Below are 18,669 nucleotides of genomic sequence, written 5' to 3'. Positions count from 1 at the left end.
TGGTATTTCTTTGCATTTACTGTGAATGCCTACAAAAAATGAATCTCAAGGTAATATATGGTGAAATATACAACTGTGTCACTATCACGGTAGCATAGTGACAAGCATGATGCTTTACAATACAGCAACCCAGGTTCAAATCCCACCGCTGTCTTTAAGGAATTTGTATGTTTTCCCCAATATCCAAAGATATACTGCTTAGTAGATCCATTGGTCATTGTTAATTGTCCCATGATTAGGCTAGGGTTAAATAAGGGGTTACTGGGCGTCACGGATTGAAGGGCCACTCCATACAGCATTGCAATAAATAAACAAATGTGTACTTTGATAATCAATATACTTTGAACTTTGAATATAGAAATGTGTACTTATCAAGTGCATATACAGTGCACCGAGAGATATACTAAAAATTAAGACTGTCATCAGAAAGAACATAGTTATACTGGTGTGTTTTACAAATGGGAAAAACATGGCTGATTATAATGTTCAAAGAGGGTGGAAGAGGAAATGGATAAGAAAAGGGAATGTCTATCATAGGGTGAAGTCAGGTCTAATGGGTTAATGGGGAGTGCTGAAGATTGATTCACTTCTTGTCTATAGCGTGGCAGAGAGATAAGTCTAGAAGGTCACTGATACTATCAGAGAGAAAATCTGAGGGAAAAATTGCAGAGGATGATTTGCAGCAGAAATGACCAATTCTTATACTTGTAACAGAAAGTAAGTTACTCAACAGTGGATATTGAATCTAGAAGCCTTCAAATTTTCCAAGCAGAAAATGAGATGTTTGGTCTCATTGTAATTGTACAGGACGGTTACAGTGAAGTAGGATGGAAAATTCAAAATGCCAGACAGCAAGCAGCTCAGAGTCACTTCTGCAGATTAAATGCAGGTAGCTCCACAAAATGAACACCCAATCTGTATTTAAACCATAAGACAGAGGAGCAGAATTAGGGTATTTGGGCCATCAATTCTGCTCTACCATTCGATCATGGCTGATTTAGTATGTCACTCAACCCCATTCTCCAGCCTTCTCCCCGTAACCCCTGACACCCTTTCTTTGGACTCCTGAATGTATAGGTGAGCACACTGTGTACACCTAATGTAACACATCATATTACAATAAATTTTTGTGGAACACTTCTCTATATGTAAAGATTGCCCGAATCCCTGACAGATGGAGGGGTGAATGGATAGTTATTGCAAGTGCTAGTAGACAAGCATTGGTTGGTTCAACAGAAAGATAGACCAAGGAGAGGGAGTCACAAAAAGAAAAGTTCCTTTGAAATGCTGAAATGGGAGGGAAAGATCTCTGGTATTGGAATTTTGTGAAGGATGATCCTTTGAATGCAGAAGCTAGTAGAGAGAAAGTGAGGACAAAGTGTCCAGAAGTGCGGAAAAGGGATAAAGTGGGCCCTGTGACAGGTGGAAGATGTTACAGAGGTACCGATAAGGAAGGTTTCACCGCTGAAGCAAATACTGTGGAGATTGATTAACTGGAAGAATGGAATGGAGTTCTTACTGGAGACAGGATGGTAAAGAAACTGTGGAGACCGTGCGCCTCTAATGGATATTTATGGAGGGGTCCAGACAGGGAAGGAAGAATCAGAGATGGACCACAATAGAGGTGAGAAATTGCTAGAAAATGTAATCAAAATGTTAAACTCTGTATGAGTGCATGAAGTAGCACGAAATTAGTCACTGATACACTAAAAACAGTGTTTAGGGAATGAGCCCCAGATAGGATTACAACAAAAATAGGCAGGTAGACTACAATAAAAGGCACAAGAGCAAGCAAGAGTAGCCAACATTTAATACAAATCTTACAACTAAAAGAAAGTATGAAAAGTGATCCAGCCATGGTAGAGAAGGGTTGAATGAAAAGTTGTAATGGGGTGCTCAAGAGCCTAGTGATCTTGAGAGTTCAGAACATTTCAAAATTCACCAATGAAGGATCATAGATAGAAAAAAAAATGATAGGCAGGTTCCAAGAGCAATGGATGATTTAAGCTTTCTGCTCTCTCGTTTCCAGACTTGGCAAATGTTGCTTCTAATTTTACATCCTTTTGTATTTGCTCATTCAAAATATTTATCAAAAACTCATGTTTAAGGCACTTATTCACATCTTCTCCCTTACTTCTATTTTCATTACACTGAAACATAGGTGCGGTTTCATTACCACTGTCAATTCCATGATCTCTTCTGCCAACTCCCACCCTGCCCTCAACTTCAGATAGTCACAGAACAGAAACAAACCAGTTTGACAATGCATGACACATTCATGCCATTTTCTTTATACTTCCCATATTCTCACTAACTACCCACAGATTCCACCACTCACCTACACACTAGGTGCAATTTACAGTGACCAATTAATCCACATCTTGGAACGTGAGAGGAAGCGGGAGCACCCAGAGGAAACCCACAAGGAGAACATAGAAACTCCACCTAGAGAGCACCTGAGGTCAGGATTGAACCTATATCTCTGGTGCTGTGAGGCGGCAGTTCTAGTAGCTGCACCAGTGTGTTTCCTAGTCCACCTCCTGGGACAGGTTAGTGACCAAAGATGGCTTTATTCTCATTGGTGACACATCTACCACTCTGTTTCCTTGAAGGATTGAGCGTCATTCTCTTAATGTCCCTCTATCCATATTATTTTCTCTGATGAAGACTCATTTAAAATGTAGCCACACAGCTGTGACTTCTCCAGCAAAGCTGACGGCCCTATCACAGCTTCTCTAGTTCCTGTATTTCTGCTCTTAACTCCCATCCTCCCAACCAGATCAGAATTAGGCTTTTCCATGTTCTAACTATCCACCACTAGATAAGTTTACCTTTCCACTTCAGACTCTGAAGCACTATCGCATCATAACTCTGTGTCCATCCTCCCTTCTCTAACAATCACTGCCCTTTCCACACAACCACAACATTTTGCTTTTATTTCTTCCCTTCTCAGCTCCCAGGAATCTAAACAGCCTTTCCATGTGAAGTTTATTTGAGTTGTTCCCATTTTAATGTATTTCATTTGATTCTCTCAACATGATCTATTCCGCACTGGAAAAACCATATGCAGATGCAGTGCTGAACACTTCCATTTTTTCCTTGTAAGTATGTACTCAGCTTCCAGTCATGTTTAATCTCCCTCTTCAATATCGTTCTGATTCTGCAGTTTTCTGCTTGCAAATTGCTCCGATGACACCCAAAAATATTGGAGCAAAGTGGGAAGGGTAAAATGAGGTTACTATAAATGAATCAGTATATGGTCAGCATGGAAACTGTGGGCCAAAAGACCTGCTTCTGTGATGTATGATACCTCACCTTTTGTCTTGGTACTTTGAAGCCCATGGGATTTAATGCTGTACTGAATAATCAAGGGCAACTGTAACTATATATGGTGTTAGGACTTCTTCTTTTCGTGTTAGATGTCATGCTGAGGCTTTATAAAGCATTGGTCAGATTGTACTCGGGGAAATGTGAGCAGTTTTGATCCCCTTATCTAAAAAAAAGCCGTGTTAGCATTGGAGAAGATCCAATAGAGGTTCATGAGAATGATTCCAAGAATAAAAGGGCTAATGTATAAGGAGCATTTGATGGTTCTGAATGTTTCCTTTAGTGGACCAAAGTACAAAGGCTCAGAATAGAGCCTTTAGAACAGAGATGAGGAGGATGTTCTTTAGCCAGAGAATGTGGTGATTCTGTGGAATTCATTGCCACAGATAGTTGTGGAGACCAAGTCATCAGGCATATTTAAAGTGGAGGTGGATAGGGGGTCTTGATTAGTGGGCCATCTAAAGTTATGGGGAGAAGGCAGGAGAATGGAATTGAGAGGGATAATAAATCAGCCATGATAGAATTAGACCAAATAGCCTAATTCTGCTCCTAAATTTATTGTCTTAAACACAATTTCAGGTCAGTAAATGTTAAAATGAGAACTGATAACAGGAGAATACTGACATTGATAGATTTTATTCAGTAAAGTAAAAAACATATGGAATAATTGGATATAACAGCAGGAGGAAATATCTCAGCCCATATCCAGTCCTGAGCTGCTTGCTGTTTAGTGCATGTTAGTTTATCAAGTGTCAGTTCACTCAGCTTTCATTGCACTAAATGGTGTTGATCAATATGTTGGGTTAGGACAGATACTTTGCCTCATACACAGTTACCTTGCAAATGATAGTACACAGAATTGTCCGAATATTTCAGGAGAGTTTACTTACCAGTCGTGACTTAACCCGTTTTGGCAGTTCTTCATTTAATGTGTACACATCATCGCGTTTCACTACAAGTTGAGAGCCATCTTCAAACTCAACCTATAAACACAATTTTAGAAAACCTTTTAAATTGATGATATCAATCTAATGTTCCTTGACGTATTACATTCTATTCCTATTCTGTACTCACAATACCGAATTTTCAAAGCAGAACTAACTCTTTAAATAGCATTAATAGTTAGAACCATAGAACTGTACAGCATAGGAAATGGCTGTTCAGCCAACCAAGTATGCACCAGCCTATTGATCTGCCTGATCATGAGCCTGTCCAAATGCTTCTTAAATGTTGCTGTTAGATCTGTTTCTACTACATTCCAGACACCTACCACCCTCTGTGTAAAAAAAAACCTTAAGTTTAAAGTCTCCTTTGAACATCACCACCCATCACCTTAAATCCGTTCATACTGGGAAAAAGACTCCGAACACCCACCCTATCTGTTCTTCACAGCCTCCTACACTCCAATGAACAGCGAAAACATTCTGAAGTTTGTCCAACCTCTCCTTATCCCTAACAGACTCAAATCAAGGCAACATCCAGGTAAACCTCTTCTGCACGTTCTTCAAAACCTCCACATCTTTCCTGTAATCAAGGTCACTTTTGTTGTCATTTCGACCATAACTGCTGGTACAGTACATAGTAAAAATGAGACAATGTTTTTCAGGACCATGGTGTTACTTACATGACACAGTACAAAAACTAGACAGAACTATGCAAAAAAAAACAGAGAGAAAGAACCACTACACCAGACTACAGATCTACCCAGGACTGCATAAAGTGCACAAAACAAAGGGCAGGCATTACAGTAAATATTAAACAGGACAATAGGGCAATAAGGTGTCAGTCTAAGCTCTGGGTATTGAGGAGTCTGATAGCTTGGGGGAAGAAACTGTTACATAGTCTGGTTGTGAGAGCCTGAATGCTTCAGTGCCTTTTCCCAGACGGCAGGAGGGAGAAGAGTTTGTATGAGGGGTGCGTAAACTGCAGAAATTATTTTAAATGTGGCTAACCAAAGTTTTATACAGTTGCAACGCGTCTTCCCAACTTTTATACTCAATGCCCTGACTAATAAAGGCTGTACATCTACTTTGCCACGCTATCTCCTTGTGTTGTCAATTTTCAGGGAGCTACAGCCTTGCATCTCAAGACCTCTTTGTACATCAGTGCTCCATCAATTCTGCGTTTTGCTTTCCTCTTATATTTGACCTCTCAAACTGTACCACTCCACACTTGTCTATTTTAAACACCAAGTCTCTCTCAAATTTCCAACTGATTTATACCTCGCTGCCTCACGATTTCCACCAACTTTTGCACTACAAACATAAGAATTGGCCCATCTACATTTTCATCCATTACTTATATGTACAAACCCCATTTCCAGAAAAGTTGGGATATTTTCCAAAATGCAATAAAAACAAAAATCTGTGATATGTTAATTCACGTGAACCTTTATATAACTGACAGAAGTACAAAGAAAAGATTTTCAATAGTTTTACTGACCAACTGAACTGAAATATACACAAATTTATAATTTGATGGCTGCAACAGACTCAGCAAAAGTTGGGACAGAGGCATGTTTACCATTGTGTTACATCACCTTTCCTTTTAATAACACTTTTTAATCATTTTGGAACTGAGGATACTAATTGTAGTAGATTTGCAATTGGAAATTTTGTCCATTCTTGCTTGATATAAGACTTCAGCTGCTCAACAGTCCGTGGTCTCTGTTGTCTGATTCTCCTCTTCATGATGCGCCATACATTTTCAATAGGAGATAGATCTGGACTGGCAGCAGGCCAGTCAAGCACACACACTCTGTGTCTACAAAGCCACGCTGTTGTAGCCCGTGCAGAATGTGGTCTGGCATTGTCCTGCTAAAATAAGCATGGACGTCCCGGGAAGAGACGTTGCCGTGATGGCAACATATGTCTCTCTAAAATCCTAATATATGTCTCAGAGTCAATGGTACCTTCACATACATGCAACTCACCCATTCCGTGGGCACTGATGTACCCCCATACCATCACAGATGCTGGCTTTTGCACCTTTTGCTGTTAACAATCAGGATGGTCGTTTTCATCTTTGGCACGGAGAACTCGAAGCTCGTTTTTTCCGAAAACTAGCTGAAATGTGGACTCATCTGACTACAGCACATGGTTCCACAGTCTTTCAGTCCATCTGAGATGAGCTCGGGCCCAGAGAACTCGCCGGAGTTTCTGCATAGAGTTGATGTATGGCTTCCTCCTTGCATAATACAGTTTCAAGTTGCATTTCTGGATGAAGCGACGGACTGTGTTAAGTGACAATGGTTTTCCGAAGTACTCCCGAGCCCAGGTGGCTATAATTGTCACAGTAGCATGACGGTTTCTTAGGCAGTGCCGCCTGAGGGCTTGAAGATCACACACATTCAACAGTGGTTTCCGACCTTGCCCTTTATGCACTGAGATGTCTCTGAATTCGCTGAATCTTTTCACAATATTATGTACTATAGATGTTGAAAGACCCAAATTCTCTGCAATCGCATTGAGAAATGTTCCTTTTGAACTGACTAACAATTCTCTCATGAATTTTGGCACAAAGGGATGAGCCACCACCCATCCTTGCTTGCAAAGACTGAGCCTTTGATGGACTCTACTTTTATACCCAGTCATGATACCTCACCAGCTACCAATTAGCCTGCTTAATGTGGAGTCTTCCAAACCGGTGTTACTTGAATATTTTGTGCACTTCTCAATCTTATTTTAACTCTGTCCCAACTTTTGTTGAGTGTGTTACAGCCATCAAATTCTAAATTTGTGTATATTTACAAAATACAATTAAGTTGGTCAGTAAAACTATTGAAAATCTTTTCTTTGTACTTTTGTCAGTTAAATAAAGGTTCACATGAATTAACATCACAGATTTTTGTTTTTATTGCATTTTGGAAAATATCCCAACTTTTCTGGAAATGGGGTTTGTATATATTTGTGGTGACCCACTTTCTGCGCAGGCGAACTGGCTCACAAATAGCCAGCGCGTGGGAAGAGACTTTGGTAATGCACCTCTGATGTCATTTCCGCCCGGAGAGGGTGGAACCTAGAGATTAAAAGCCAGCTCCGCGAAGTTTGAATAAACTAGTCTCAAAATGACCTACCGACTGCGTGTCGTTGTTTCTAGCTCTGTATGTAGTACATCGCTACACTGGTCACTCCGACGGTCCAAACGGGATTTGGACCAAAGATGACCGACTCTTCATCTGTTCACGCAGTTTCACTAAAACTGTCGACTTTCTGGACGCTGCGACCACACGTGTGGTTTAGTCAAGCAGAAGCCCAGTTCCAGATTTGGCAGATACCTTCTGATTCCACGCGTTACTATTACACGGTGAGCACCCTTGACCAGGAGACGGCTGCCCAGGTTGCGGATTTCATACAGTCGCCCCCAGAAGAAGGCAAATATGAAGCACTCAAAGCACTACTCATTGGGACCTTTGGCCTCTCACGGCGTGAGCAAAGTGCCCGCCTGCTGCACCTGGACAGTTTGGGAGACAGGCCTCCATCAGCATTGATAAACGAGATGCTGGCCCTGGCTAACGGACACAAGCCCTGCCTTATGTTTGAGCAAGCATTCCTAGGGCAACTGCCTGAGGACATACATCTGCTGCTGGCCGACGCAGATTTCAGTGACCCCCCCCCCGGAAGGTGGCGGTCCAGGCAGACGTGCTGTGGAAAGCCAAGAGGGAGAGCGTGGCGTCCGGTGGTCAGATTACCAAGCCACACGCCCAACAGCAGACCAGACCAGGCCCGGCAAGGGGGCGCACACAACACAGAGGCAGGAGTGAGGAGGCCAGTGAATAGTGGTGTTTCTACCACCAGCGGTGGGGCACAGAAGCCCGACGTTGTCGCCCGCCCTGTAAGGGCCAGGGCCAGCTGCCGCTAATGGCTATAGCCACCAGGACAGCCTCTTGTACATCTGGGACAAACAGTCAGGATGCCGCTTCTTGGTCGAAACCGGAGCAGAAATCAGCATCTTACCCCCAATGGGGTACGACACCCGCAACAGGAAGCCAGAACGCGCCCTGAGGGCCGCAAACGGCGGCATGATACAGACCTATGGCACCCGCACAGTGCAGCTGCAGTTCGGCACCAGCTGGTTCACGTGGGACTTCACACTGGCCGTCGTGGCCCAACCACTCCTGGGGGCGGACTTCTTGCGAGCTCACAGACTGCTGGTCAATTTGCAAGGGAAAAGACTGGTACATGCCGAGACTTCCCAGACATTTTCCCTGGGTGAAGCCAAGTTGCCGGCCACACACCTGGTCTCCATCACACTGTCGGACAACGAATTCACCAGAATCCTGGCGGACTTTCCATCGATTCTGGCACCGCAGTTCAGGGCAGCCATGCCCAGACACAGAGTACAGCACCACATTCCGACCCAGGGACCACCCCTCCACGCCTGCACAGGAAGGCTCCCCCCAGAAAAGCTCCGCCTGACGAAAGAAGAGTTCAAGAGGATGGAGGAATTGGGGATCCTATGGAGGTCCAACAGCCCATGGGCCTCCCCCCTACACATGGTGCCCAAAGCAGCCGGGGGCTGGAAACCATGCAGCGACTACTGCAGACTGAATGAGGCTACAATTCCAGACCGCTACCCAGTGCTGCACATACAGGACTTTACAGCAAACCTGCACAGTGCAAGAATATTTTCCAAAGTAGACCTCATCCAGGGATACCATCAAATCCCGGTACACCCTGAAGACATCCCCAAAACAGCACTCATCACCCCGTTTGGCCTGTTCGAATTCCTCTGAATGCCGTTCAGCCTGAAGAATGCTGCACAAACGTTCCAGCGGCTAATGGACGCAGTGGGACGCGACCTGGACTTTGCGTTCATCTATTTGGACGACACCCTCATAGCCAGCAGTAGTCCGTCAGGAGCATCTGTCCCACCTCCCCCAGCTCTACTCTCGCCTGAGTGGTTTCGGCCTCACGATCAACCCGGTCAAATGCCAGTTCAGTCTCGACACCATCGACTTTCTGGGCCACAGGATTACCAAAGACTGGGCAACACCTCTGCCTGCCAAGGTAGACGCGATCCGCCACTTTGCCCAGCCCAACACGGTCAAAGGCCTGCAGGAGTTCATTGGTATGGTGATCTTATACCACTGTTTCCTCTCCTCAGCAGCCCGTATCATGCACCCTTTGTACACCCTGATGTCCAGTAAAGGCAAGGACATTACTTGGGACGAAGAGGATGTGGCCACTTTCGTTAAAGCCAAGGAAGTCTTGGCGGATGCCGCGATGCTGGTGCACCCCAGAACGGTCATTCCAACCGCCCTCACAGTGGACGCATCCGACACAGCAGTTGGTGGGGTGCTGGAGCAGCTCATTGAGGGGCGCTGGCAACCCCTGGCACTCTTCAGCAAACACCTACGACCACCCGAACTCAAGTACAGTGCTTTCGACTGGGAGCTGTTGGCACTGTATCTGGCAATCCGGCATTTCAGGTACTTCTTAGAAGTTAGGCCATTCACCGCGTTCACGTACCACAAACCATTGACATTCGCGTTCACAAAGGTGTCCCTGGTCGGCTCGCCAGCAGCAACACCTGTCCTACATCTCCCAGTACACGACGGACATCTGGCACGTCATGGCGGGCGCACTCTCCAGACTAGCTATCCAGGCCCTGTCCCTGGGGGTGGACTATGCAGCACTGGCAGAGGTACAGCAGGCAGACGACAAGATCCCCAGCTACAGGACTGCAGTCTTGGGTTTGCAGCTGCAAGACTTCCTCATAGGCCCAGATGAGAGGACCCTCCTGTTGACGTGGCTACTGGCCAACCTCACCCCATCATCCCAGCAGCCTGGCAGCACCGAGTTTTCAACTCCATACACGGTTTGGCACACCCATCTATCAGGACAACCATCTGGCTGGTCTCCAGCAAGTTCGCGTGGCACGGACTTCGCAAATAGGTCAGCGAATGGGCCAGAACATGTGCACAGTGCCAAATAGCCAAGGTGCAGCAGCACACTAAAGCCCCGCCGCAGCAGTTCAAACCCACCCGCCGGAAGTTCGCCACATTCATGTGGATATCGTGGGGCCCCTGCCAGTGTCACGGTACCTCCTAACTATGGTAGACCGGTTCACGAGATGGCTAGAGGCGGTCCCGCTCACCGACACATCTGTCGATTCCTGCGCCCGAGCACTGATTGCAACCTGGGCTTCGGGGTACCAACCCACATTACCTCTGACAGAGGCACCCAGTTCACCTCCAGCCTGTTGGGAAGGCAGCTACACCACACAACTGCCTACCACCCACAGTCGAATGGACTAGTGGAACGCTTCCACCGTCACTTGAAGTCGGCTCTCATGGCCCGCCTGAGAGGACCTAACTGGGTGGACAAGCTTCCCTGGGTCCTGCTTCAAATTTGCACAGCGCCCAAAGAGGATCTGTACACCTCGTTGGCTGAGTTGGTGTACGACACTGGGCCAGGACCTGCGGACACTGTCAGACCGCCAAAGTCCAGCGACATGTGAAGGCTCCCCTCCAACAGTTCCAGCCAACACACAGGAGGTTCCAACACATCCACATTGACATCGTCGGCCCCCTGCCAGTCTCCCGGGGCACCAGGTATATCTTTACCATGGTAGACATGTTTACCAGATGGCCGGAAGCCGTACCGCTCGCAGACCCGTCCACTAAGTCCTGCGCCAGGACACTCATTGCAAACTGGATCGCCAGGTTCGGCCTCCCAATGGACATCACCTCCGACAGAGGGGCGCAGTTCACATCTGGTTTGTGGACAGTACTGGTGCAGCTCCTGGGCACCCAGCTGCATCACACCACAGCGTAACATCCTTAGTCCAAAGGTTTGGTAGAGCGATTCCACCGGCATCTCAAGTCGGCCCTGATGGCGTGCCTCAGGGGCCCCAACTGGGCAGCTGAGCTTCCTTGGGTCCTACTGGGCATTCGCACAGCCCCCAAGGAGGACCCAGACACCTCTTCAGCAGAATTGGTCTATGGCACCCTGATGGTCCCAGGCGAGTTCATTCCAGAAGCCCAAGGTTCGGAAGAAACTCCAGCAGCGGTGCTAATGAGGCTGCGGGACAAGGTAGGGAACCTGGCACCGGTCCTGATCTCCAGGCATGGTCCCACACCATCCTTCACCCCGAAAGACCTCCGAGACTGCATGTTTTTATTTGCAAGGGCATGCACAGGTCACCTCTACAGTGTCCACATGAGGGACCCTTCAAGGTGATCCAGCACAATGGAACCACTTGTGCATTGGAGGTGGGCGGCTGGGAAGAGACTTTTACAGTGGACGGCCTCAAACCGGTGCACTTGAACATTGAGCAACCAGTGAGGGTACCCGCACCGCACTGGTGAGGCCGGCCACCCAGGCAAGCAACAAAGACTGGGGGCTCCACTCCCCCAATGGACGTTTCTGGGGGGCGGGGGGGGGGGATGGCCCACACACGTGGGACTCAAACCGCCATCGGGAGCCCCGGGCAGACATGCGATAGCATGTTTGAAACTACCCGTTCGGAGTGGACCTTCTGGGGACAGTCTGACGTCACGTCTGCCCCACAGGTCGCAGGGGCCCATGGGAGGGAGATTTAAGCGCGATTTTGAATCAGTAAGGGCATTCTGAGTTCAGCTCTCTCTGCCTCCGTATGTTTCTTTAGTAGCACGTTGCACATACCTACAATGGTTCTAGATACTATTGGCTAGATGTTTTTTTTGTGGATATTATCAACCACAATTCTGGAGTACTGTGTCCTGTCTTTACTTTATTACAGTAATTATTTGACTTTAATTTAATAAAGGATGTGCTGGCTTCGGTAAAGGTCCAGAGGAAGATTACAAAAATTATCCTGAGAATGAAACGGTTAACATAGAAGAGATGGTTGATGGCTTTGGGCCTGTACTCATTCGGGGACAAAAGATTAAGGGGGAGCATCTTGTTTAAAACCACCAAATATTGAAAGGATTAGATAAAGATCATACTAAACTTTTCGGCACCTCTCCCTGTAACTAGACCTTGGACTTCTTGACAGGAATGCCACAGTCGGTCCGTACTGGCAGAAACATCTCTAGCTCCATCTCACTGAGGACTGGTGACCCCAGGGCTGCGTGCTCAGCTCACTGCTAACGGTTGACTGCAGTTCCAGATCAAATCAAATGATCAAACTGGTAGAATGGTGCAAGCACAACAACTTGAGTCTCAACGTGAACAAGACCAAAAAAATGATTGTAGACCACTCCTCAGTGCACATATATGGCTCCTCCATGGACAGAGTTAGGAGCATCAAGTTTCTGAAAGTGCACATAACAGATAATCTCATGTGGTCCTTTAACACCAACTCTTCCATCAAGAAAGCACAGCAGCAACTCCACTTCCATAGAAGACTGAAGCCAGTGGGGCTCCCCTTCCCCTATTCTAACAAATTTTAACAAGAGCACCATCAACAGTGTCCTGATCAGATGCATAATCATCTGGTACATGAATTGCAAGATATCAGACTTCAAGCTCCTACAATGGATTGTGAGGATTGCTGGGAAGAACATCAGGGTCTCTCTTCCACCCACCAGAGATATTTATCAGAAGTCCTGCATATGCAAGGTTCTTAGTATTGTCAATGATCCCTCCCAACCGCCAAACAACCTTTTTAAACAATCCCCTACTATTGGACATAAAATACCATAGCATTAAGAACCATTCGGATGGGAAACAGCTTCTTCCCCAGACTGTAGGATTACCGAACTCCCTGCCACCAGCCAGTTCTCATCACACTTGAACCACCAGTAGCATTATACTGGTTACATTTTAGCTTGAGTCATAAATGCATCTTATTATTTGTGGTCATATTACTTCATGTATTGTGTGTGTGAATTATATGCACCATGTTCTGTACCTTAGTGCGGAGGAACGTTGCTTTGTTTGGCGAGGATGTGCTCCTCGGAGGTGCTCTGCGGGGTCATTGTAACATTACGTAAATGGACGTGTGTGCCCGATAAAAAAAAACAAACCTGAGATAGATGATATTATTTTATGTATATGCTGTAATTTGTAGAATAACAAGCACGCAGATAGGCCTAACCCATACATCAATGGAGCAGCAACACATCACAGTGGCAGCGGAAGGAAAAGGGTGGTGGTTTCATCTCAGAGGAGGGACCAGGCTGTGGGTGCTCCTCTAACTTCAACTTCTTCTTCAAGTAGGTGTTGAGATTTGACTGCCCTTTCTTAAGTTTCCTCTCATGAAGCAGTTCTCAGTAGCAGGAAATCATGTTGAGAACACCTCTCTCTGCCTTATTGCTTTGCTCTCAGTCAGGGTCATTATCGATGAACTGGTCCATGATTTGTGTGATCGTGATGATGCAAGTGCTGAGATTTATTGCTGTTGTTTCCTCTTCTCCATCCATGTCCTCAGATTCACCCAGGATGCACTGCCCTGCCAATTCTCCAAGCTCTTCATTATTAAGGCTCTCACCATGAGAATAGACAATAGACGATAGGTGCAGAGGTAGACCATTTGGCCCTTCGAGCCTGCACCGCCATTTTGAGATCATGGCTGATCATCTACTATCAATACCCGGTTCCTGCCTTGTCCCCTTATCCCTTGATTCCCCTATCCATAAGATACCTATCCAGCTCCTTCTTGAAAGCATCCAGAGAATTGGCCTCCACTGCCTTCCGCAGCAGTGCATTCCAGTCCCCCACAACTCTCTGGGAGAAGAAGTTAATCGCAATTCCACATTTATGCTAATGCTTTTCCTAGACATCTTAGATGTATTACCTTCACTGGAAGTTGCAGGCTGTATTCCAGACATTATGGGTGAAAAAAAATGGAATAAATTGGCAAGGGAGTAAGACTGTTCACATGTGCCAGAAAGGCTGACCATAAACTAATACGTGATTAGCTGTGAATGGCGCAGCTATCAGCACTCTCGTTGCTGATTGAGTATTTACTATAAAGGTGACCACTTGAGAAGTTTTAAGTGTTGTTTAGAATGAATTTTTCATTAAAAAAATTTTCAATAAAGAATTGAAAAACCACATTGTAACAAATCAGCACTATGCAGGGTAGCATTATGTGGGGCTTGAGTGTACATGTGTACAGTTCACTGAAAATAAAAACTAAACTTGAGTGCATGTAGAGAGGATGTTTCCATCAGTGGGAGAATCTGGGACCAGAGGGCACAGTCTCAGAAAAGAAGGATGTCTCATTAGAACAGAGGAGGAAGAATACCTTTAGCTAGAAGGTGGTGAATTCATTGTCATAGTGGAGGCCAAGTTGTTGCGTATATTTAAAGCGGAGATTGATAGGTTCTTGATTAGCAAGGTCATCAACAGTTATAGGGAAAAGGCAAGGGAAGCCGGTTGAGAGGGAAAATAAATCACCCATGACCTAATGGCAGAGTATACTTGATGGGCCAAAATGGCCCAATTCTGCTCCATCATATGTCTTATAGTCTTAGTTTTGCTATTTACTTAGCTAAGAGTTTGGGTCTGATTATAAAGTACAGTTAGTAACAAGGTAGAATAAAATCAGAATCAGGTTTATTATCATCTGCATGTGACGTGAAATTTCTTAACTTAGCAGCAGCAGTTCAATGCAATACATAATCTAGCAGAGGGAGAAAAATAATAATAAATAAAATAAAACAATAATAAACAAACAAGTAAATCAATTACGTATATTGAATAAATTTTTTAAAATATGCAAAAACAGAAATACTGTATATTTAAAAAAAGTGATGTAGTGTCCAAAGCTTCAATGTCCATTCAGGAAACGGATGGAAGAGCGGAAGAAGCTGTTCCTGAATCACTGAGTGTGTGCCTTCAGGCTTCTGTACTTCCCACCTGATGGTAACACTGAGAAAGGGGCATGCCCTGGGTGCTGGAGGTCCTTAATAATGGACGCTGCCTTTCTGAGACACTGTTCCCTAAAGATATCCTGGGTACTTTGTAGGTTAGTGCCCAAGATGGAGCTGACTAGACTTACAACCTTCTGCAACTTCCTTCAGTCCTGTACAGTAGCCCTTCCATACCAGACAGTGATACAGCTTGTCAGAATGCTCTCCACAGTACAACTATAGATGTTTTTGATTCAAAATGGATATTTCACTGTTGTGGGTGGTGTTAAAGAGAAACTTGGAATGCACTGTACCTACATTTTTAAGTGTAACCTTTCAAGGTGGCAGCTGAGGAATCTTTGAATTTGTCAAGTAACGACAAGGTGCAAAGTTATGGTAATTATTTACAATAATTCAGCCTTAGCTAAAGTGTTACATTTACTTTTTGTTACATTTATCAGCGAGACGGTACAATGGAGAGGATGGGTTTGCAGTCATTAACAGAGAAGGTCTTATAGAATAATTTGAAACTAATTTTCAGTGATAGCAAGATCAATAAAGGGAAAATACAGATTTAAGACAATTAGCAAAAACACAATCAGAAATTGTGGTGCAAAAGTGTTGTGAAAGCAGATTTAATTTTAACTTTCAAAAATCAACTTCATTATCACTTTAAGGAGCTTTGTAAACTCTGGGAAAGGAATGGATCTACTAAATGGATTGATACTGGTACATAATGTCAAATAATCATCTACCAGGCTGCATTATCTTAATTTTCTATTGAGCCTTTAGCTTTCAGAAATGACTATAACTACTTCATTAGGATGTTGAGCCAAAGTAGGATTAATTAGGTAAACTAAGCTAAATTTGGTCAAAGAGGTGAACAGAATGAAGAGAATGTGGAGAAATTCAAGCAGTGAACAGAATCTGAGGTGTCTATGGTTGATGTAACAGCAGTCAATAGTAAAACAAAGTTTCAGGAGAAGGATTAATGTCCACTGCTACAGAGATGGAAACAAAAGAGTGAAGATTACAAATAAAGTGGAAGGCTAAGACCTCAAAGAATGAGAACTTCAAACAGGAATCACTAGGAGACCTGTACACATTGTACATTAGTGAGAAGGGGGTGATGAGTGAAAAGTACTTGGCTTTTGACTGTATACAGACCACAACTTGAAAAGTCTTAAAGGATGGAAGGTCAAATAACTCTATTTGCTAGTCTGTTGGCAAATGTGTAAGGAGATAGCAGATATTTGTAGTAAACACAAGGTGGTGATTGTGGGAGATTTTAATTTTCCACACGTAGACTGGGAAGCTCATTCTGTAAAAGGGCTGGATGGTTTAGAGTTTGTGAAATGTGTGCAGGATAGTTTCTTGCAACAATACATATAAGTACCGACTAGAAATGGGGCAGTGTTGGATCTCCTGTTAGGGAATGCGATAGGTCAGCTGACAGATGTATGTGTTGGGGAGCACTTCGGGTCCAGTGATCACAATAGCATTAGCTTCAATATAATTATGGAGAAGGACAGGACAGGACCTAGAGTTGAGATTTTTGATTGGAGAAAGGCTAACTTTGAGGAAATGCGAAGGGATTTAGAGAGAGTGGATTGGGTCAAGTTGTTTTATGGGAAGGATGTAATAGAGAAATGGAGGTCATTTAAGGGTGAAATTATGAGGGTACAGAATCTTTATGTTCCTGTTAGGTTGAAAGGAAAGGTTAAAGGTTTGAAAGCACCAGGGTTTTCAAGGGATATTAGAAATTTGTTTTGGAAAAAGAGGGATGTCTACAATAGTTATAGGCAGCATGGAGTAAAGGAATTGCTCAAGGAATATACAGAATGTAAAAGGAATCTTAAGAAAGAGATTAGAAAAGCTAAAAGAAGATACAAGGTTGGTTTGGCAAATAAGGTGAAAGTAAATCCGAGAAGTTTCTACAGTTATATTAAAAGCAAGAGGATAGTGAGGGATAAAATTGGCCCCTTAGAGAATCAAGAGTGGTCAGCTATGTGTGGTGCCGAGGGAGATGGGAGAGATTTTGAATGATTTCTTCTCTTCGGTATTCACTAAGGAGAAGGATATTGAATTGTGTAAGGTGTGGGAAACAAGTAAGGAAATTACGGAACCTATGACAATTAAAGAGGTGGAAGTACTGGCGCTTTAAAAAAATTTAAAAGTGGATAAATCTCCGGGTCCTGACAGGATATTCCCCAGGACCTTGAGGGAAGTTTGTGTAGAGATAGCAGGAGCTCTGACGGAGATCTTTAAGATGTCATTAGAAACGGGGATTGTGCCGGAGGATTGGCATATTGCTCATGTGGTTCCATTGTTTAAAAAGGGTTCTAGAAGTAAGCCTAGCAATTATAGACCTGTCAGTTTGACATCAGTGGTGGGTAAATTAATGGAAAGTATTCTTAAAGATAGTATTTATAATTATCTGGATAGACAGGATCTGATTAGGAGTAGCCAGTATGGATTTGTGCGTGGAAGGTCATGTTTGACAAACCTTACTGAATTTTTTGAAGAAGTTACAAGGAATGTTGACGAGGGTAAGGCAGTGGATGTAGTCTATATGGACTTCAGCAAAGCCTTTGACAAAGTTCCACATGGAAGGTTAGTTAAGAAGGTTCAGTCGTTAGGTATTAATGCTGGAGTAATAAAATGGATTCAACAGTGGCTAGATGGGAGATGCCAGAGAGTAGTGGTGGATAATTGTTTATCGGGATGGAGGTCGGTGACTAGCGGGGTGCCTCAGGGATCTGTTTTGGGCCCAATGTTGTTTGTAATATACATAAATGATCTGGATGATGGGGTGGAAAATTGGATTAGTAAGTATGCCGATGATACTAAGGTAGGAGGTGTTGTGGATAATGAGGTGGGTTTTCAAAGCTTGCAGGGAGATTTATGCCGGTTAGAAGAATGGGCTGAATGTTGGCAGATGGAGTTTAATGCTGAGAAGTGTGAGGTTCTACATTTTGGCAGGAATAATCCAAATAGAACATACAGGGTAAATGGTAGGGCATTGAGGAATGCAGAGGAACAGAGAGATCTAGGAATAACAGTGCATAGTTCCCTGAAGGTGGAGTCTCATGTAGATAGGGTGATGAAGAAGGCTTTTGGAACACTGGCTTTTATAAATCAAAGCATTGAGTACAGAAGTTGGGATGTAATGTTAAAATTGTACAAGGCATTGGTAAGGCCAAATTTGGAATATTGTGTGCAGTTCTGGTCACCGAATTATAGGAAAGATATCAATAAATTAGAGAGAGTGCAGAGACGATTTACTAGGATGTTACCTGGGTTTCAGCACTTAAGTTACAGAGAAAGGTTGAACAAGTTAGGTCTCTATTCATTGGAGCGTAGAAGGTTGAGGGGGGATTTGATCAAGGTATTTAAAATTTTGAGAGGGATAGATAGAGTTGACGTGAATAGGCTGTTTCCATTGAGAGTAGGGGAGATTCAAACGAGAGGACATGATTTGAGAGTTAGGGGGCAGAAGTTTAAGGGAAACACGAGGGGATATTTCTTTACTCAGAGAGTGATAGCTGTGTGGAATG

The 18,669-nt window shown here is 44.3% G+C and overlaps 1 protein-coding gene across 2 annotated transcripts in view; it reads right to left on the bottom strand.

The window, feature by feature from the left end:
* Nucleotides 1-18,669, bottom strand: part of LOC132396772 (lysine-specific demethylase 4C-like) — a 379,800-nt gene that overhangs the window by 4,879 nt on the left and 356,252 nt on the right. For both annotated transcript variants that reach the window (XM_059974646.1, XM_059974645.1), the window contains exon 21: nt 4,218-4,310. In XM_059974646.1, the coding sequence (XP_059830629.1) occupies nt 4,218-4,310 (93 nt within the window). The remainder of the gene's footprint in view (nt 1-4,217; nt 4,311-18,669) is intronic.

This window comes from Hypanus sabinus, chromosome 7, assembly GCF_030144855.1.
Source record: "Hypanus sabinus isolate sHypSab1 chromosome 7, sHypSab1.hap1, whole genome shotgun sequence".
Classification (NCBI taxonomy): Eukaryota; Metazoa; Chordata; class Chondrichthyes; order Myliobatiformes; family Dasyatidae; genus Hypanus; species Hypanus sabinus.
This window is presented reverse-complemented; position numbering and strand designations above follow the sequence as displayed.